The 21,532-nt window shown below is 43.1% G+C and overlaps 1 protein-coding gene across 1 annotated transcript in view; it reads right to left on the bottom strand.

Annotated features, from left to right (window-relative positions):
* Window positions 1-21,532, bottom strand: part of LTBP3 (latent transforming growth factor beta binding protein 3) — a 155,392-nt gene that overhangs the window by 80,373 nt on the left and 53,487 nt on the right. The window contains exons 5-9 of the mRNA XM_068260461.1: window positions 18,747-18,839; window positions 13,336-13,458; window positions 6,561-6,719; window positions 2,511-2,729; window positions 161-180 (exon numbers count right to left, since the gene is read on the bottom strand). Coding sequence (XP_068116562.1) covers window positions 161-180; window positions 2,511-2,729; window positions 6,561-6,719; window positions 13,336-13,458; window positions 18,747-18,839 — 614 coding nt within the window. The remainder of the gene's footprint in view (window positions 1-160; window positions 181-2,510; window positions 2,730-6,560; window positions 6,720-13,335; window positions 13,459-18,746; window positions 18,840-21,532) is intronic.

The following is a 21,532-nucleotide window of genomic DNA, read 5'->3' as shown; positions in this document are numbered from 1 at the left end:
GTTTTGAATCAGTATATAGCACTATGGTGATTTGCATTGCATCCTTGGGTATGGCGTCTACAGTACAATAAATCCAGCAAAGTAGACCAGGTGCATTATTTTTTTATTGCAGTTACTTGACATGAAATGTATATTAGCAACATACAGAAAATGATCTTACCTCAGGGGCAGTCGCTTCACCTGTAAAAAAAGGAAATATAGTTAGGCTACACAATGTTAAAACCCCATACTTATGAAAATAATTTCATTTTCTGCACTATATGCGGGAGGTGAAAGGATGGCAATGCAGGTGTGATGCTCTGAGCATGCTATGTGCAACAGAAACATTTGTAATTGTGTGTAAAACCTGACACCCGAGGCTTTTCATATAACTCTGTGTCTCAAATTTAAAGAACAGCACTGGCTGTGTAATATTGAAGCACAACTCCCTTTTGCTAATTAATCCTTCCAATAGCTACAACAACCTACACATAGCGAATTACAGCTTTTTCCTCTGATATTTAACATGAAAAGTAAGAGAATGTTTACACAGCGACTTAGACATTATTTGTACATTATCATTTTAGAACAATGGGTTATTGATAGTGTTCCTTTAATTCTGAGTGGCGCCGGCCCAATGTACAGAGCGGCGGCTATTCCGGAAGTTGACTGACGTCACCGTAAATCTTCCGGCGCTCGGAGCGGCAACCGTTAGAGAGAGCCTGGGGGCATTTCTAAGAAGGTAATTATGGATTTTAAATTTCATATATATTACGTGTATGCCCGCCCGCTCTTGTTATTCCCCTGATGACGGCAAGAGCCGAAGCTAGTCGGGACAAGAGCGGGCAGCACGGAGGCAGGAACGTGGGGTGAGGTCTGAGTACCACTCGGTGTGGGAAGCGCTATCAGCCAAGGAGGGTCCTGAATGGATTGGGACCCTCTAAAAGTAAGTGCCAACCCCAATATTACCTGTTCTGTTGCCGCCGTTTCCACACCACCACGCCGATTGGCGTGGAGCGGTCTTTAAGTAGTTAAAAGCAAAGCCCCCATACAAGCTATTGACATCAAAACTGCTACATATGTTAAGGAGAATAGTGGGTAGAAGTCAAAAAAAGAATGTTTCCTAAAAGACCTTGTAGTTTTCAATTTTAAAAATGCTAAGAAAATAAAAAAAAAACTCAGAAAAATTACAGTTTAAAAACCATTTTCCTTTGCATTTTTAAAATCAATTTTCTCAAAAACTACAAGGTCATTTTGAAAATTTTTTTTTTGACTTGTACCCACTATTCTCTTTAACATATGTAGCGGTTTTGGTGTCAATAGCTTGTATGGGGGCTATGCTATTAACTGCCAAATTCGGCACAAAATTACACAAAAATTATGCAAAATTATGAAATATTACCATTACATGCAAATTACATTACATACAAATTTGCATTACGATTACAATGCATAAATATGTATTTCTGCTCATCGTTATGCAGGGCATTGTCAGAGCCCAAATTTACAGCAAGAGACAGGTAGTGTTTACAGTAAACATTATGGTGGCAACATACATTACCATTTTTTTAAAAACAAATTTCAATTCGACAATTTCGATCGGTTTTTTCACTCCATTGAAAAATGTGAATCTTGCAACCAATGTACCACACACATATGTTCAATTTTGACACAATCACGACAAAAACAAATAAAATATATACATTAGATGTAATAATATAAATGTTAATTTATAAATGTGTATGGTGTGCTCTATGCCATCACTGCTATGTATAAAGGCATACAACACAAACAACCTTAGAAAATTTACCTTACATTAACAAATCTAATCCTAATTTATTTTAATCAATATCACTACATTTATTACAGTGAAGGGATACATTGTATCTATTGTGTCACTTTGACAAATAAAGTTTTTGTTATTCCTGAATCTAAACTTAAAATTCGGTTCAATGACTTTCATACAACCTTCCACACACCATTCAATTTCTGACAAAATTGATCAGATTTTTTTACCTATATAGATTCCAATAGATTTTATTTTTTTAAAAATGACAATTTTGATCAAATGTATTATTCAAAAAAATATTTTCTCTCATTTTTTTCACACAATCGAGTGTTTTAATCGAATTGGGGTAAATTTGAGCAGAAAAATTGTAACATGTGTGGACACCATTAGTAGATTATCAACAGTATTGACGATATTCTACAAGTACCGTAGCTATGTTAAGTGCCCAAATGTACTCACCGCGCTTTGTAGATGCACGCCCTTCAACACCCTTCCTCACCCCAGGTCAGGGGGCTGCTCCTCAGAACAGAAGAAATGAGGAAAACGTGGAGATTCACAGGGAAGGAGCTAAGCTAACTAATCCTGTGTCACATGACTGACTTTTACAAAGGGAATTTCTATGGAACAGCTGCATCAAATATGGAAACTTTGAGTAGTGGCACGTTCCACTATTAATTTTTACTAATAATGAAAAATCCGAACAAGGGCTTTAAAGTTATATAATGAAGGAATAACAACACACCTTGTTTTTTGGTGGAATCAAGCTCTGGAATCTTCTGAGGTGGAGGAAGTTCAGGTATTTTGGGAGCCAGCTCAGGCATCCTTGGAAGTAGAACCTGCTGGTCACTTAAATCTGGCTGCAGATGCAGGGTGATGTCACTCTGACCCTGAATCATAAACGTGTGATGAGTACTGAAGATGTGGTAGCCTTTGCCAGCAGGACAAATATCTGCAAATGAGGCTGCAACGTAATACAGGAAGATTAATAAGGCTGAGAGAGCTGTGGGAGAAGACATCAGAATTCTGAGAAGAAATAGGTCGCAATAATTAGTCTATAGCATATAGCATTTATTTTAAGTACTGCAAGCTCAGCACAGTGTACCTCAGTTACCGTTATGTCACCAGATAAACGTCACCTCCATACCCTAACAATAACAAGAATCATTTTAATGTTAATAATCCTAACTAACTTTCCTCCATGAGACTCTTAACACCAACCTTGCCCACAGTAACCGTGAGGGCTTGTTAACACTTGAGGTGGTGCATAATGTTCCACACCGCTTTGCAATGCCTCCTCAAAATAGCAGTCCAGACTGCCCACTTAGTAATTAGCAAAAAAATGGCCATCCATCAGCTTTTTGACCCAATGCAGTCCCACTCAGTTAATTATTGAAGGAGGCAGTGTGACTGGGACTGCGGTGTGGGTGGGGGGTGATAAGGAGGGTCTCAGAATTGTGCATCACTCGTTACTGCTCCATATGTGAATTAATACAAACACTAACTTCACCAATCACCTAAACTAAACTTATTCACTCAACTGAATCTTGGAACAAACTATCTGAACTAAAACACCAATCTCACTCAACTAATCCCTGACACTAACCTCAACTCCCTAAACTTTAATGACATCCACATCCACCTAAATCCTGACAATAACCTCCTCCACTATCTATCTATCTATCTATCTATCTATCTATCTATCTATCTATCTATCTATCTATCTATCTATCTATCTATCTTTCTACTGTATCTATGATCTCTAACACAAACCTGAAGCACCCTAAACCTATTGCCACTCTTACCCTTTTAAGTGTAAACATTATTATCCTCCTAAACCGTAACACTAACATTTCCCACAAGGGCCCTAACACTAACTTCATCTCTTGAACCACAGCTAGATCCTCCAATGCTGCATTGCAAATTTAATCTCACCAGTTGTAACTAGAACACCAAGTCAACCCCATCAAAATGTAAAATTACCTCACACACCCAAATCTCAACAATGAACTCTGGCTTTCACCTTAAAGAGACACTGAAGCGAAAAACAAATATATATGATATAATGAATTGTTTGTGTACTAAGAATAATTACTAGAAGATTAGCAGCAAAGAAAATATTCTCATATTTTTATTTTCAGGTATATAGTGTTTTTTATAACATTGCATCATTCTATAATATGTGCAAATTACACAACACTCAGCATTCAACATGATTCTTTCAGAGCAGTCTGTGAACTAATGACCTGTCCTCTGGCAGAGAAAAATAAATTTATTCACTAACAGTTGAGATAATAAAAGTCAGAAGACAGCCCTCTCCATGACTTTGAAAGTCGTAGAGCTTAATGGCTTTTTTGCATAGAGATAACAACTGGAGTTTCTTAACTCTTCCTGTACTGGAAACAAGTAGATTGATGTATCTGATCTTAAAGGGAAGGTTCAAGCAAAATAAAAAAATGTGTTTCACTTTCCTGGGGCTTCTACCAGCCCCATGCAGCCATCCTGTGCCCTCGTAGTCACTCACTGCTGCTCCAGTCCCCCGCTAGCAGCTTGCCGACCTCGGAGGTCGGCGGGCCGGATTGCGTACATTTTTACGCATTCCCGCTAGTGCAGGAACATTAACACATACATTTTTACGCGTTAGTGGTTCAATGTGTACATTTTTACGTATTGAACCAGTAATGCGTGAAAATGTATGTGTTAATGTTCCTGCACTAGCGGGAATGCGTAAAAATGTACGCAATGCGTCCCCCCGACCTCCGAGGTCGGCAAGCTGCCAGCGGGGGACTGGAGCAGCAGTGAGTGACTACGAGGGCACAGGATGGCTGCATGGGGCTGGTAGAAGCCCCAGGTGAGTGAAACACATTTTTTTATTTTGTTTGGACCTTCCCTTTAATGTTTTATTTCTTAGCTGTACTACACATACAAATCATAATATCATAATTTTTTTTCGCTTCAGTGTCTCTTTAATGAATGCTTATGTGTAGGCTGATTACCAGAGAAGCGATGGCCCCTAAAAAAACACTTTCTCCTCTAAGATGTATAATGCCTACATTGTTGTATGTAAAGCAATGAATGCAGTAATAAAAAAGTCGAAATACTGAAAATAAGAGTAGTAAAGATATCAATATACAGTGGCTTGCAAAAGTATTCGTCCCCCTTGAAGTTTTCCACATTTTGTCACATTACTGCCACAAACATGAATCAATTTCATTGGAATTCCATGTGAAAGACCAATACAAAGCGGAGTACACGTGAGAAGTGGAACGAAAATCATACATTATTCCAAACATTTTTTTTACAAATCAATAACTGCAAAGTGGGGTGTGCGTAATTATTCAGCCCCCTGAGTCAATACTTTGTAGAATCACCTTTTGCTGCAATTACAGCTGCCAGTCGTTTAGGGTATGTCTCTACCAGCTTTGCACATCTAGAAATCCTTGCCTATTCTTCTTTGCAAAACAGCTCCAGCTCAGTCAGATTAGATGGACAGCGTTTGTGAACAGCAGTTTTCAGATCTTGCAACAGATTCTCGATTGGATTTAGATCCGGACTTTGACTGGGCCATTCTAACACATGGATATGTTTTGTTTCAAACCATTCCATTGTTGCCCTGGCTTTATGTTTAGGGTCGTTGTCCTGCTGGAAGGTGAACCTCAGCCCCAGTCTCAAGTCTTTTGCAGACTCCAAGAGGTTTTCTTCCAAGATTGCCCTGTATTTGGCTCCATCCATCTTCCCATCAACTTTGACCAGCTTCCCTGTTCCTGCTGAAGAGATGCAACCCCAGAGCATGATGCTGCCACCACCATATTTGACAGTCAGGATGGTGTGTTCTGAGTGATGTGCAGTCAGTGTTAGTTTTCTGCCACACATAGCGTTTTGTATTTTGGCCAAAAAGTTCACTTGTGGTCTCATCCGACCAGAGCACCTTCTTCCACATGTTTGCTGTGTCCCCCACATGGCTTGTGGCAAACTGCAAACAAGACTTCTTATGCTTTTCTGTTAACAATGGCTTTCTTCTTGTCACTCTTCCATAAGAGCCAACTTTGTGCAGTACATGACTAATAGTTGTCCTATGGACAGATTCCCCCACCTGAGCTGTAGATCTCTGCAGCTCATCCAGAGTCACCATGGGCCTCTTGACTCCATTTCTGATCAGCACTCTCCTTGTTCGGCCTGTGAGTTTAAGTACACAGCCTTGTCTTGGTAGGTTTACAGTTGTGCCATACTCCTTCCATTTCTGAATGATCACTTGAACAGTGCTCCGTGGGATGTTCAAGGCATTGGAAATCTTTTTGTAGCCTAAGCCTGCTTTAAATTTCTCAATAACTTTATCCCTGACCTGTCTGGTGTGTTCTTTGGACTACATGGTGTTGTTGCTCCCAATATTCTCTTAGACAACGTCTGAGGCCGTCACAGAGCAGCTGTATTTGTACTGACATTAGATTACACACAGGTGCACTCTATTTAGTCATTAGCACTCATCAGGTAATGTCTATAGGCAACTGACTGTACTAAGACCAAAGGGGGCTGAATAATTGCGCACACCCCACTTTGCAGTTATTGATTTGTAAAAAATCTTTGGAATCATGTATGATTTTCGTTCCACTTCTCACGTGTACACCACTTTGTATTGGTCTTTCACGTGAAATTCCAATGAAATTGATTCATGTTTGTGGCAGTAATGTGCCAAAATGTGGAAAACTTCAAGGGGGCCGAATACTTTTGCAAGCCACTGTATGTATTATTTATTTAATAAGAGTAAGATGATTTAATGATTGTGCATCCTTCTTACCTGTTCCCTCTGCAGGACATGGCTCACAGTGAGGACCCCAAGCTTTTCCCACACTACAACAACACAGCTGTTGGGTCATTCGGATAGATATAGGGTGCTGGCATTGTCCTTCTGAGCCCACAAGCCTGTAGCAGAGACTTTTCACATCAGACTTCTCTTCTGTGAGAAGAAAGGATTGTTAGTCTGACATTCAGCAAATAAATGCTGTTAGAGAAATTATCTGACACAAGAGAGCTTAAAGGGGATTTTTTACTTTAGGAGATGAAACGAGAAACACATTTTAATTCTCATTGGTGGCTGGTAAATTATGATAAAATGGTGGCTGGAAAAGTCGGATTTCATGATGGCTGATAGAGTCTCGTAGAGAGGTGGTTGGTAGAGTTTGTTAGAATGGTGGTTGGTACAGACTAGTAAAATCGTGGCTGGTACAGTCAAGTAGAGTGGTGGCTAGTACATGGCTGGTTGGGTCTGGTAAAGTAGTGGCTTATAGAGTCTGGGACAGAGGAGGCTGGTAGTGGTTGGTAGAGTCTGGTAGAAAGATGAATGGTGGCTGGTAGAGTCGGTTAAGAGCTAGCGGTTAGGCAGAGTCTTTTAGAGAGGTAGCTGGTAGAATTTGGTAGAGTGGAAGCTGGTACAGTCTGGTAGAGTGGTGTTTGTTGGAGTCTGGTAGAGAGCTCACTGTTAGAGTCTCGTAGAGTGGTAGCTAGTAGTCTTGTAGAGAGGTGGCTAGTAGGGTTTGGTAGGGAGGTGAATCTTGGAGTCTTGTAAAGAGTAGGCTGGTAGTGGTTGGTAGAGTCTGGTAGAACAGTGGTTGGAAGAGTCTTAAAGTGGTGGCTGGTGAAGGTTTAGTAGAAAAGTGGCTGGCAGAGCCAAAGAGTGGTGACTTTAGAGATCAGAGTAATGATTCATACACAAGTGACCAGAAGCATTTCGCATTTGTTGATTTTTTTGTCAAACTCTTTTTCCTCATCACCTCCAATAGATAATAATGGCTCTATATTACAAATCATACATTGTCTTTCTTCTCAGAAAAAGGCTAGTGTCTGCTCAGTCTTTGGTACTGTCCATCCCACCACTTCTAGACACTTGAACTTTGGGACTATGGGAGAGGTAAGTGGGAAACAACCCCAATCAAAGCCTCCACCATACCTCACTATAGTGAAGATTACTAAAAGGGTATGTAGCACAAAATTTGCATAATCATATCGCATGCTAATTCGTAATTACAATGCAAAATTGTAATGTGAAATTTCAGAAAATGTTTAAATTAATTTCTATTATAACTGTGATCAGGGACTGTCGTTTTGCAATTATGCATAATTTTATGTAATTTTTGCATAATTTTGTGCCAAATTTAGCAGTTAATAGCAAAGGCCCCATACATGCTATCGTCAGCAAAATTGCTACCTATTTTAAAAGGAACCCGAGGTGTGAAACCTATGGAAGCTGCCATATATATTTCCTTTTAAACAATACCAGTTGCCCGGCAGCCCTGATGATCTTTCTTGTCAGTAGGGTCTAAATCACACACCTGAAGCAAGCATGCAGCTAATCTAGTCAGATTTGTCAGACATCATCTGCATGCTTGTTCAGGGTCTGTGGCTTAGAGTATTAGAGGCAGAGGATCAGCAGGACAGCCAGGCAATGTGCATTGTTTAAAAGGAAATAAACATGTCAGCCTCCTTATCCCTCCCACTTCAGGTTCCCTTTAAAGGGGAATAGTGGGAACAAGTAAAAAAAACAATTTTTCAAAAAGACCTTGAAGCTTTTGAGAAAATGGATTTTAAAAATTCAAAGGAATTTTTTTTTTAAAACTCGGTGAAATAAATTTTGCGTTGGGCGGTTGGCCTCGTAGGTGGAGTCTGGCTTTTAGCTCACTGGGGTGTCGTAGAGGTGTTGAGCGCCTTGTTGATGGGGCTCTCGGGGGATGTATGGTGCCTTGGTGGTCTCGGGGTTGGACTTTGCTCATGGGATGTATGGCCAAGTGTCTGATGGGGTGGTCGGTGAGGCCCTGTGAATGGAGGCCACTGAGGGGAGATTATGGTTAGTTAGGAGGGATGGACAGGTGGGACCGGTGGGTACTCATTTTTTTTTTCTTGGTGAGACCTAAATTCTTGGGTGGAGGTTCTATTTCTACACCAGTGCCTTTTAGAGGGGTTTGTAAACTGAGTAGGGGTTATTAGCTCTTCCCCAACACATAGGAAATGTCTGGAAGGAGACGGGGCTCATGAGAAAAAGAGTAGGAAGTGAAGAGAAGGAGAATAGTCCCGGGAACAGTGGAGGTGGGTCAGATTTGGGGAAGAAGAATATGGAGGGTGGGGAGGGATATCCTCGGGAATATATGTGTAAAGATTTTGTACTGGTATTTTCTCTTTTGTAAGACATTGGAAAATATTTATTTTTGGATAAATAAAGAATAAATAATAAAAAAAAAACAAAAAACATGTTTTCATTGAAATGAGGCGAAATTTCCATTGAATTACGCAAGGTCAATTGAATTTCCCAAATCGTCATTACATATGGCTGAAATTTTACACAAAATTTTGCGTAATTGTAATTAGCAGATTATGATCATAGCTAGTATGGATGCTATCACAGAAGATGCACCTGGGAGATACCTGGAGGACCTTGGAAAATGTTACAACAGCAGCAGGGAGAAAGCACCTACAGAAGGAAAACAGGGAGGACCAGAGGAAGCGAGTGATCAGGGCTGCTTCTAGTAACAATGGGGGCCCCAGGCAAAATAAATCCACAGGCCCCTCTGACAGACACCTCCAAACCAGAAAGCGGCATGAGGGGCCCTTTGTAGCATCCAAATTCCCCCCAGGGCCCCTGAGCCAGCTGCTGTTTCCCCCCCCCCCCTCCAACCACCAGCCAACTTAACTGTTCCCCAGGCCCCCAGCAGAGTCTTTGGCAGCACAGTGTCTCACCTGTTCTGGCGTGCTTGCGCCTCTGTCAGTCCATGACTCCATGCACTTTCCAACTTCATCCTCCTTAGGCCCCATTCACACTTGCAGTTTTGTAAAAACCGGAACGGATGTCCAGACCGCACCGGACCCGGACCGGACCTAATCCGTACGGTTCCTATATGGATCAGGTCCGGATCCGGTCCGTTTGCATCCGTTTTCCGTGCGGTATGAACACAGTTGTGGTCCGGATCCGGTTTCTTAAAGAGATAACAACCTGTAAATACCTGGAGTCTGGGAGGTCAGCAGAAGCTCTGGGATCATTGTTGGAGATAGGTGGACGTGTGGAGACCATCCGTGGATACAGAGACTGCAGTTGGGACCATGGATCCAGTCATTTTTTACTCGTACCTGGGAATTCTCTCCTTCCTGTTGTTCACCTACTACTATGTGGGGAGAAGGCCTCACCTCCTCGTTATCAGACATATCATCAGACATGTTGCTGCCAAAGAGCTCCAGCATGAAATCCCTGCTGCTCCACTCTGTGAACGCTGGGCCCATGTGGTCCCCATCCAAAATGGCCACTAGAAAAAGCATAGGAAGTGGGGTAGAACGTCCGGTTTTTATAGCCAGTGTGTTGTGCGCTCTCCGGTTCTCATTGCTTTGTATTGGCCGGATGCAACAGTCCGGCTCTGCTCCGGATACGTCTGCCAGAGGAGCCGGACCAAAAAATAGCGCATGTTGGATCTTATGCCGGAGTCCGGATCCGGTCCGGCTCCGGTCCGGCCGAAACGGACGCATGTGAACGGACGCATAGACTTTCATTGCTATGCCGTGCGTCCGTTCCGCATGCGGTCCGGCACGCCGATTCCGGACGGCGACAGCTAATGTGAACCGGGCCTTACAGGGGCGCACATCTCCTGTGACCCGACGCATGTTATGTAATATCCTACCACAGGTCACAGAGAAGATACGACCAGCGGTGGATGAAGATGAAAGTGCACAGAGCCACGGATTGACAGAGGAACGCGTCCGCTGGGACAGGTGAGACGCTATGCTGCAGAAGACTCTGCAGGGGCCCCAGGGAGCAACAGTTAAGTTGGAAAGGGAGACTCCTAGGGGGCCCCTACAGTCTCTGGGGCAATTATCCCCTTTGCCTTTATGGTAGTGCCAGCCCTGCAAGTGAGTGTACTTTTCTCCCTACAGAAGAATGTTTACTCTCAACTCAGAAATCTGCTTTTAGGCTGTATGTAAGTACAAATTTTATTAATGACCAAAATACAAACACATATATATGTAAATCTATTTAAAATTGACCAGAACACACAGGTGGGCCACCATGTCTAGGCCAGATGGAAAAATGTAGGGGATCCCCTAAAAAAATATTCATAGTGCGCAATCCATCAAATATCTTAATGCAAAAAAGGGGGAAGCGACTCCTAGCAGGTAACATTGAAACAAAAGACCTTGGAGAGAAATATATCATTGGTTTTAAAGGCCAAGTGTACCGGACCTAAATGGAAAAAGACATCCTAGTAGAAAAGCACAGGTGTATCAGATACTGGCTGTGTTGCTGCAATGTTTCATTGGTTTTAAGGGCCAAGTGTCCAGGACCTAAATGGAAAAAGACATCCTAGTAGAAAAGCACAGGTGTATCAGATACTGGCTGTGTTGCTGCAATGTTTCATTGGTTTTAAGGGCCAAGTGTCCAGGACCTAAATGGAAAAAGACATCCTAGTAGAAAAGCACAGGTGTATCAGATACTGGCTGTGTTGCTGCAATGTTTCATTGGTTTTAAGGGCCAAGTGTCCAGGACCTAAATGGGAAAAGACATCCTAGTAGAAAAAGCACAGGTGTATCAGATTCCGGCTGTGTTGCTATAATATTTCCAGTGATTTGCAGGATCAAAAGGCTGAATAACGGCTGATAGAGAGATTCAATCCATCACAATAGGTGGTCTTACTGCATATGTTATCACAAAATAATTGATGTGCAGGTCCACAGGTCAGGCAAGCTGTCTCATTTATGAGCTATAACAATGGCCAGGTGCACAGAGGTAGATTGATAGGCACACACTGTATGTGGCAAGCACTTCGGGCTAGTAAACAAAAAATTTTATATTCACAGCAAGCCTGACACATCCGCAAGCCCCAGGAGCAACAAGCAATTCACCAGAGTTAGTGCCCCAATCAAAAGCACATTCTGAGACAGATTCACAGGCAAGTGTTTAAACCACAGACATATGCAGGTACGGATGGTGTGATATTAAAGTTGATATAATTCATTCATGGAACAATCCGCCAGGGTCATCCCTTCAGCAGCATCAACTTGATATAGACAAACTCAAAGTTCCAGCAAACAACAGCATATAGCAGCATATAGGTGCATCCTAGGAAGCTGTTTCAATGATCATATGGTAAACAGTGGTTACTCCATAGGAGGCTGTTTTCAAGTCACCAGTAGAAATGCATATCATTGAGGTATACTCATCTGAGTAGCTGGTCACTGCAAAGTACATCCACAGGAGCCCATGTGCTGCCACCACCAGTGTGTCTGGTCACAAAGAGAGCCTTAGAGGCCAACCGGTTTCACTGGTGAGATTACCAGCATCATCAGGGCAGGCTCAGAAGTTTTGCTGCCTGTGGGAGAGAGGAGCCGGCCTAAAATGGCACTGGGCGGCCAGAGGATGCTACCACGCCCCCCCATGACCACTCCCACCCCACCATCACAGGATGCAGGTGGTGAGTGAGAGGTGGAGGCAGAGGCGTGATGCATCCAATTCTCCGCATGTACGCACGGCGTTCCCCCCGCGTCCGCATGCGGTGATGCGGATCAAAGGAGGGAACGCATATATGCGTACAAGTGCACGCACAGCGTTTCCTTCGCGTCCGCAACCGCCAAGCGGATCAGGTAGGAGGGAACGCGTATATGCGTACGACTGTACGCGACCCACAGTCGTACGCATATACGCGTGTTTCAATGTTACCTGCTAGGAGTCGCTTCCCCCTTTTTTGCATTAAGATATTTGATGGATTGCGCACTATCAATATTTTTTTAGGGGATCCCCTACATTTTTCCATCTGGCCTAGACATGGTGGCCCACCTGTGTGTTCTGGTCAATTTTAAATAGATTTACATATATATGTGTTTGTATTTTGGTCATTAATAAAATTTGTACTTTTATATATAATTTATTTCCTCCTGCTTCCTTAGTCTTACATTGATCATATTGAGAAGTCTCAGACTTGTGGAGGATTATCTGTGATAGGAATTTTTAAGACCCATTTGTCTAAATTTAGGCTGTATGTGTGTTGTGAACCAAGCATTCTGGGTGCATGCCTGGCCTACAAGGGCAAAACAGAATGTTCTACATGGTCACTCCGCTGTACTGAAATGAGGCATTATTGTTTATCTTCTTGAACTCATATACTGGAAGTGATGACATGCAATTAGCTTTATTGATTCAAAATTATCATTGCTATTGATTTTAAATTCAACTGCTTCTAGCACATTGCTGTTGTATCGGGGTTGTAAGTATAGTTTTAGAAATATGCAGGACGTGTACACTGGGATTGAATTGAAGGTAGCCTGGTAATGGTTTTACCATGGGTCACATTACATTGGAAGTGGTATAGACATGCATTTTTTTCACTATATAAACAAGGAGAAAATATGTTTCTAATGCATATAAATTCTTCAAGATGTTGAAGAACGTCTGCATGTGATGAGAGCATTTATGTCTGTTATATAACCTATGCTGAAATCTTACACAGACTAATGGCTGCCTGACTGATGACATCATTTGCTTCTAGTTGGGTATTGTACATTAACCCTGAAAACCCTTACAGGATGGGAGAGCAGAAACTTACGTGTACAACGCATCTGGGAGGAGATGAAGATGTAGCCATGTTTGCAGGCACACCTGAAGCTGCCTTGTGTGTTCAGACACTCGCCATTCTGGCAAACTCCTTGCATGGTGCACTCATTTATATCTGTTCACAACAAAGAACAGTAAGACATTCATGCAAACATACAGGTACCGTATGTGGATATGAATAAACATACTGACAATTATTTTTGTAAGAAAAATGAAGAAGGCCTGGGACCCACAGGGCGTCTATTTAGCCAAATGAAGATGAAAGTTAAATTCCCAGCAGTGATAAACACTATTCCCCAGGGCGAAACAATAGGGGGTGCAGAGGTTGCAAATGCATCGGGGCCCTTGGGCCAGAGGGGACCTCCATCAACCACAGTATTAGCTCTCTATTGGTCCTGTGCTCATAATAATCACTTCTATAGATACTATGAAGAGTGGAAATCATTAAGGCGGCTCCGAGATGAAAAACTAACTATAACAAGTAACTTGTCTATATATCTTATCTAAAGTTTACCCAGCATATCTAGCTGCAAACAGCTTCAAATGTTTATGATTATTTATTATTTATTCCTGTGATACAATGAGGGCAGCCATGTTCTGTTTGTCACATTGTCACAGGCTGAGGGCTGGAGATGCTATCAGCTTGCCTGTGTGTAAATTCAGTTCCCTCTCCTCCTCCCCTCTGCCTCTGAAATCAATGGCTAGTAACCTCCTCCTGCCCAGACTGAGCTCCCATAAGCCCTTGCTACAGTGCCAAGGCACAAAAGGAGCTGTGGGTGAGGCTTGTTTCATTTATAGGGAATTAGAGTATTAAAACAAAACAAAAAAAGTATTTTGCTTGAGGAATGCCCTATAAACTATATGAAAGGAACACAATTATGCAGTGAGTAAAAGTTTATCTCGGATCCACTTTAACCTCCTCAGCAGTAAGCCCGAGCTGAGCTCGGGCTAAGCCGCCGCGTTGGATAGCTCAGGCCCTGGTGGGCCGATTTGCTAAATTTTTACTTTGTCACACGCAGCTAGCAGTTTGCTAGCTGCGTGTTTGTTCTGATCGCCGCCTCTCCGCGCCGATACGCCGCTACCCGTCACGTTAGAGGGCCCCCCCCAGAGCCCTTGCGCAGCCTGGCCATTTACCGCCAGGCTGCGTTATGGGGTGGATCGGGAATCCCTCCGACGCCATGACGTGGATGACGTCATCCCGATCATCGCCATGGCGACAGGGAAGCCAAACAGGAAATCCCGTTCTGAACGGGATTTCGCGGGGTTTCCTGTTTGCTCTGATCGCCAGAGGCGATCGGAAGGGGTGGGGGGATGCCGCAGCACAGTGGCTATCATGATTTTTAAAGTGCTGCGCTGCCCCCTGGCGGTTTTAATAGACCGCCATGGAGATTAACAAGCTGTTCCCCATTCCCTTCTTGCACCTCTGACACTGTAGTTGCCATTGGCAGGTTTTGGTGCGCCATGTCAATTGTTATGTATAGAGTGTTTGGGGGGCCCCACTGTAAAACTTGCTTCGGGGCCCACAGCTCCTTAGATACACCACTGCTATTCCCCCTCAGAGTCGCAAATCTGCCAAATTGCAATCACGGTCCTGCTGCATTTTTGGAGCAATTACGCTCCAAGGCAATGCATAGGAATGTTACAAGATCACTTTTCAATCGCTATAAAAAAGACATTTTGCAGAAATGTTACCACCCACAACCCCCCCCCCCCCCCCAAAAAAAGGGGAAATTGCAAATTGCAATCACTGTACAAATCACTAAACTCAAATTGAAAAGCTCTTTAAAATTACTAGAAAATCGCTCTGGAAATCGCTGCTAAAATTGCTAATAAAAATTGCTTTCCAAAATGACTATTTCTAGTTTGTTCTAGGCCTAAGAAATGATGTAAGCATACATTTCCACGTTCATATATACAGCTGTTGCACAATCTGGAGCACAACACACAACAAACCTGGACAAGCACTGTCAAAATAGATATATGGAGATGCACAGTTTCATTATTTGCAGACAACCAACCAAAAAATAATAAAGACACTACACAGGCTTGCACCATCTCAAATAGAATGATTCAACATTATTTTGAGTTTTCATAAAGAGCAAAATACAAAGAAAAAAACAATCCCATAAAAACAATTAAAAAAACTATAATATAGTAATGATAATAATAAATCAATAAATATTCCATTGCTACAAACTACCAAAAGGGTTTAAAGTAGACCAAAAGTAAAATAAAATAAAAAAAAAAGCCCTTTGCCACCATAAATGGACAATAATTACGTGGAACAATATTTCTCTGGTGTCTAGTGGTTGTAAAATGGTGGTGGAAGCACTACCTAGCATCTGCAGTAAAGAGTCACTCATTCCAGGAGAGGAGCATGTAGTTGGAGGAAGCCCATCAAGTCTGCTGTGGCAAGCGCCTACTTCATCAAAGGCATGTCAGTAACTTGGACTTGGATGTAAAGAGTAACTGTTTGAATGGTAGTTGGCAAAGCTGCTGTAAAGCTCACAGGTGATCACTAGCTTTCTTTCAGATACTGTACTCCAATCTCCATCACAAGCTTCACCTATAGATACATTTCCGCTAGAACGGGAGACTGGAAACATCTACCTGACCTCAATTGCCCTCAGGACAGAGTCTAGGTATAAGGCTAAATGTCAAACACGAAGGTCGTATGACTAACAATCCAAGGCAGAGGTGAACTCTACGTCAGGAACCAGCCAGGGGTCATACACAGAACAGCAGGCAGCCAGGTGGAAAAGTCATGGATGAGAAAGGAGTATAGCCAGTACCAGCAGAGGTCGATACAGGCAGCAACCCAAAGCAAGAGCAAAGGTCAGGCAAGGTTGTTAAACAAGTGCAGTCCAAAATTACACCCAGGAGATGAGCACTCTAGCAGCTAACCATTATCACGGGTAAAGTGCACTGGACGGTGGCAGAGCTTTGTTGGGGTAAGGACCAATTAGGTGGGACTACCAATCAAGTACCAGCAGCACAGACTGCCAAAAGTAACAGATTCCTATTGACAAGGTGTTAGTTCCTCTTTGTGAAGCTGGTGAACTACTGGTACATGCATTGTCTTGGGTAACGGATATTCAAGAAAGTGGCATTTGGTGGTCACCCGCCATAATGCTGCTGTCTATTCACAGTAAAGTCAGCTGGTCTACTTTACATCCAAATCACTAGACTAGTAGCTTTTTTTTTTTTTTTTTTTTTTTATCCAGACTTTACTAATAAGCCCCTTTGAGTTACTCTTCTACATCTGGTGGTTGTTTGGGGAGAATTGATTATTGTATGTAAACACAATATGATAATTGTGGTTAAAGCAAACTTGAAGCGAAAACAAACTTATGGGATAATGGGCCTGATGCAATTGTCAGACTCGCCAGTGTTAAACGGTGGTGAGTCCGATAATTAGGCGACTATAAAGTCGCCTGATCCAATTGCATTTAGCCCTAGGCAGGGTGCTAAAATAACTTACTTGGGCGATATTATCGCCCAGCAAGTTCCTTACACCCTATCCTATTACACTTTGCATGCCTCTGGGAAGCGATGCTTCCCGGCAGACATGAGCGTCCTTTAACAAGGAGACCCCCAGAGCTCCCCGCCGGCCGCCGCTCGTCTCCGCAACCCCCCACAAAGCTAAATGCTTAAATTCCTTACCGCTGCTTTACACCCGTCGCGCCGCAAGTCCCCGCTGTGTAATTACAGTGTACGAGTTACTGTAATTACAGTCACTAATAGTCCCGGCAAAGCATCTTTGAATCAGCTGCTGGCAGGGGCGTAGCAATAGGGGTTGCAGAGGTTGCGACCGCATCGGGGCCCTTGGGCCAGAGGGGCCCCTAAGGTCCCACCCTCAAGTACAGTATTAGCTCTCTATTGGTCCTGTGCTCATAATAAGCACTTCTATAGACACTTTGAATAGAGGTAATCATTAACAAACTGTTCCCCATCCCCTTCTTGCACCTCTGACACTGTAGTTGCCATTAGCAGGTTTTGGTGCGCCATATCAATTGTTATGTATAGAGTGTTTGGGCGGGCCCCATTGTAAAACTTGCATCGGGGCCCACAGCTCCTTAGCTACGCCACTGGCTGCTGGGGCTCACCATTGGTCACAGGCTGGAAAAAATGGTCGAGTTTGGGAACCAATGGGTAGCCCCGGCGGCTGATTCAAAGATGCTTTGCCGGGACTCTGTTATTAGTGACTGTAATTACAGTAACTCGTACACTGTAATTACACAGCGGGGACTTGCGGCGAGATGCGGCGGCCGACGGGTGTAAAGCAGCGGTAAGGAATTTAAGCATTTATCTTTGTGGGGGGTTGCGGAGACGAGCGGCGGCCGGCGGGGAGCTCTGGGGGTCTCCTTGTTAAAGGAGACCCCCAGATGCAGCGGCGGAAGATGGCGGCGGATGTTCGGCGGGTTGTGCGCATGTGTGGGGAGCGAGGCCGTGGTGCTGATGGACAGCACCACAGGGTAAGCCTCGTTCCCCATCGCCCGGGAATAGGAAGCATCGCTCAGGCTTTCGCCTGAGTAATGCTCCCTAACGATCGGCCATCGCACGAGTGAAACTGGCAATAGGATTTGCCGGTAATCCTCGTGCGATGGCAAGGTGATAAATAGCTCACATCTGCAAGCTACTTATCACCTGGAATAGCATCAGGCCCCATGAGTGGTGTGTGTAGTACAGCTAAGAAATAGAACATTAGTTGCAAATAAAAGAGTTGCATATCATTTTCCAGTACAGGAAGAGTTAAAAAAAAACTTCAGTTGTTATCTATGCAAAAGATCTTCTCTGACCTATTCGACCCATTGGGTGGAATGCAGTCCTGTTTTCTGAAGCACTTAAACAGCCAAGAAACAGTGAAAGACAGCTTTAGATAAGGTTTTACTGCAGGAATGATTATTTCTGCTTTCTTTTATAGCTTAAAAGACAGAGTCTGGTTTTAACACTACAACTGTGACAGAATGATGCATTGTTATAAAAAAAAAAAGCTATATTAACCACTTGAGGACCGCAGTGTTAAACCCCCCCCCCCCCCCCCCCCACCCTCCACCCCAAAGACCAGGCCCTTTTTATGAATTCATTATCTGTACTACACATACAATTCATTATATCATATGTTTGTTTGTTTTTCAATTCAGGTTTGTTTTAGTTCAGTAAGTTATTATTTTTCTTCAGCCTCTAAACTATTACACTGCTTACTTCATGCTGTAGTTTGTTTTTCTGGCATAGTTTTTGGCTGTTGGACAAGCCTGCATGCATATATAGGTTCATAAAAATGTGACTTTTGAATTCTTCATTGTTAGCATTATAGTAGGTGCTGCTGTGGCGTACACTTGGCCTAAATAGGTTGAAACTATGTCCTCAAGGCAGAAAGTTGGGGTTATGGGCTATATTTACCCTGACAGTGGGTGCTGTTAAGTCTTTTATACCCCAGCGGACAGTCTGAGCCCCCTTCTCCTCGGAATGGTGCAGTCTTCTGTGTGCCAGCATCTGTAAGGCAGGAAAAAAAACATAGGCTTACGTCCACTCCAATAGTTAATACAGCTCGCTGAGCCTCCCTTCCCCCCTCAGTATTGTCTGCTACATTTCAGTGCCAACAGCTCTGGAAAATCTGAATCGAAAATGTGAGAAGTGAGAGAAAAAAAGGGAGGGGAGACTAGAGAGGATATATAAAGAAATTGTTCTGCGCTGCATTTGGCCACTTTTTCCTTCACTCCCCTTGACATTGTGGGTTTTTACTTTCAAGGGCACTGCCTGTTATTTCGTTTGTAGCTGTTTACCTGTAATAAGAGAGGTAGAGTCATCAAACTCACAAAGGGAGAGGTTGTAGTCAGTGCATGCAAATGTATGTCACAACTGTAACAAAACACTGACTCAAACTGTATCGTAATACCCTGAGATTTATCCTATGCAGAGATGAGCCAAGTTTCACAGATGAGCACCACTTGGCCGCCAATCTCCTAACTGAAAGTTTTCACGAGTTTCTTTCACTAGTTTAAAGTGAAACTCTATTCCAAGTGGAGGATTCATAGTTACCCTAAGGGTAGTAAAAGTTGATCTTCCAGCTGTAACTATTACAAACACGGAGGAGGCAAATATTTTTAGGACTCACAAAAGTAATGCATATTAGGCTTGGTATGTGAGACATTTTTTGAGAGTTATCTCATCTGGGGCCCGATTCATTTATAAGAGAAAAAAATCTCGTTCTGGTATTTTTGCCACAGCATTATGGGGTATTAGTAAATAATACAGGTATGGGTGTTTCTGGCTGCATGTTTTTTCTTGTTTCAGGTACTGTCTGTGAGGAGTAACATCTCAGCTTCTGGTTGCTGAGGATGCTACCTGGTCGTCAGCCAATCAAAGATGGACTAAGCACAGGGTGCGGCGATTGGCTCAGGACTAGCTGTTGGGTCCCCAATGGGTGATGAGATAAGGGCCACTATATAAGGTGAGGTAACCTGGAGCTCGTGGTCAGTTGGCAAGGAGTAGGCTATGTTCTCCCACCCAAATGCCCAGTGTCTTCAAATTAATTGGTTTTGCTGCGGTACCTACTTATTGGGGGGGGGGGTAGTGCTTCCCACTGATAGGGGCGGGCATCTGGTATTTTGGTATGGTCAAATGGTGCATTGCCGGGGTCTACAGACCATGCAACATTCTCTGGATGAAAAGGAAAATGTTCGGTTGTATTATCTGAAGTTAAAGTTTTAATAAAGTCTTTCAAATCGGTTAAAACTCCTACTAAAGCAAAGGCTGCAACCATTCAACGTTTTTTGTGTCTTGTCTCTTTATATTTCATTCATAAAGTATAAGTGATTTAACAAAATCTTTCCATGCATTTGCCATGTGCTTACTAAACCCTATGGCCATATAAGCAGGGGATGGGGTGGCCAACCTATCCATAAAATGCTTTTGGTCTGTGAGGCAGGGGTCACACTTAGGAAAATCAGCAGCGTTTTCCCGCACTGAAAAAAACTCATGTAATGATTGTCTATGGTGCCGTTGCGTTTTCAGGGGGCATCTGCGATTCTGCATGGCATTAAAAAAAATATACAACCTTAACTACTATTCTGCACCACAACGCATGCATTCTCTCATTAAAATCGAGACTACATCTTGGCCAGGGTCAGGTACTCATCCTACTGCATCTAGGCTCTCCTGGTGCTGGATTTCTATACAAATAGCTGTGTGCATAGATCCAAGCATAGGGAATTGTATGCTCACATATATGAACTGCCCACATCTTTGCTGGAAGTCAGACGTGGCAGGGCAGATATCTTGTCATCAGCCACAACAGGCAGCAAACGTTTGTCATGATGGCTGATGAGCAGGAAAGGTTTGTATACACCCACATTGGGACTATTAGGGGCAACTTCAGCTGTGAAACTATTACTTTGTCCCATCCACAGGACAGGAACACATATGTGTGACTCATGTCCTACATCACTCCTTCACATCACTGTGACATATTCTGCTGACATGTTCATATTCAGTTCTTTGTAGTATGCAGAAGCAAAAAGTATAATTATCCATTGCTGGCCACACACTGGCAGATTGACACTGCAGACTTTTATTCAGTTACTGAATCTACCAGTGGTGACTATGACTTTTTAAAGCAAAATTGCAGTGGAACTTTGCTGCATTCCTTTCATCCATCAGGTGCCGAGGGAACAACATAGGAACTCAGGATGTTCCCGGCTCATGACGGTGGGCATAAATTTACCATATACAGTCAAATACTAACGGATTTGAATTCTACCAAACTGTATTTATACCTAAGTAAACAAATAAAATAGTTAATTCAACTACCCTATCGCTCCTTCGGGACGGTTTTATAGCTGACCAGTGCATTTGTGGTGCGATGCTCCGCCCCATTGCATTGCACCAGAACACACAAATCGCCATTCATATACGGTAATATGCGATGCGGACTCCCCTTTTCCCCACATGTCTTCTCCGCCGCTCACCCAGTGATGTACTCCTTGCTGGACGGGAAGTACGTCACTGGGATTCACCGTCGTATTTGTGTGGTTCCGCACATGCACATGGAAGTACGACGATAGCCCGCTGTTGAGTTTGCGACAGCTCGGCAGCCAATCAGGCACTTCAAGCTCAACACAACGGGGTAAGTGTGCTAGGTCCCATAGACTTTCATTGCTGTTGCGATACCCTTTGTGCAGAAAGGG

Source organism: Hyperolius riggenbachi, chromosome 11, assembly GCF_040937935.1.
Source record: "Hyperolius riggenbachi isolate aHypRig1 chromosome 11, aHypRig1.pri, whole genome shotgun sequence".
NCBI classification, from domain to species: Eukaryota; Metazoa; Chordata; class Amphibia; order Anura; family Hyperoliidae; genus Hyperolius; species Hyperolius riggenbachi.
The sequence above is the reverse complement of the archived record's forward strand: the minus strand, read 5'-3'. Positions and strand labels throughout refer to the sequence as shown.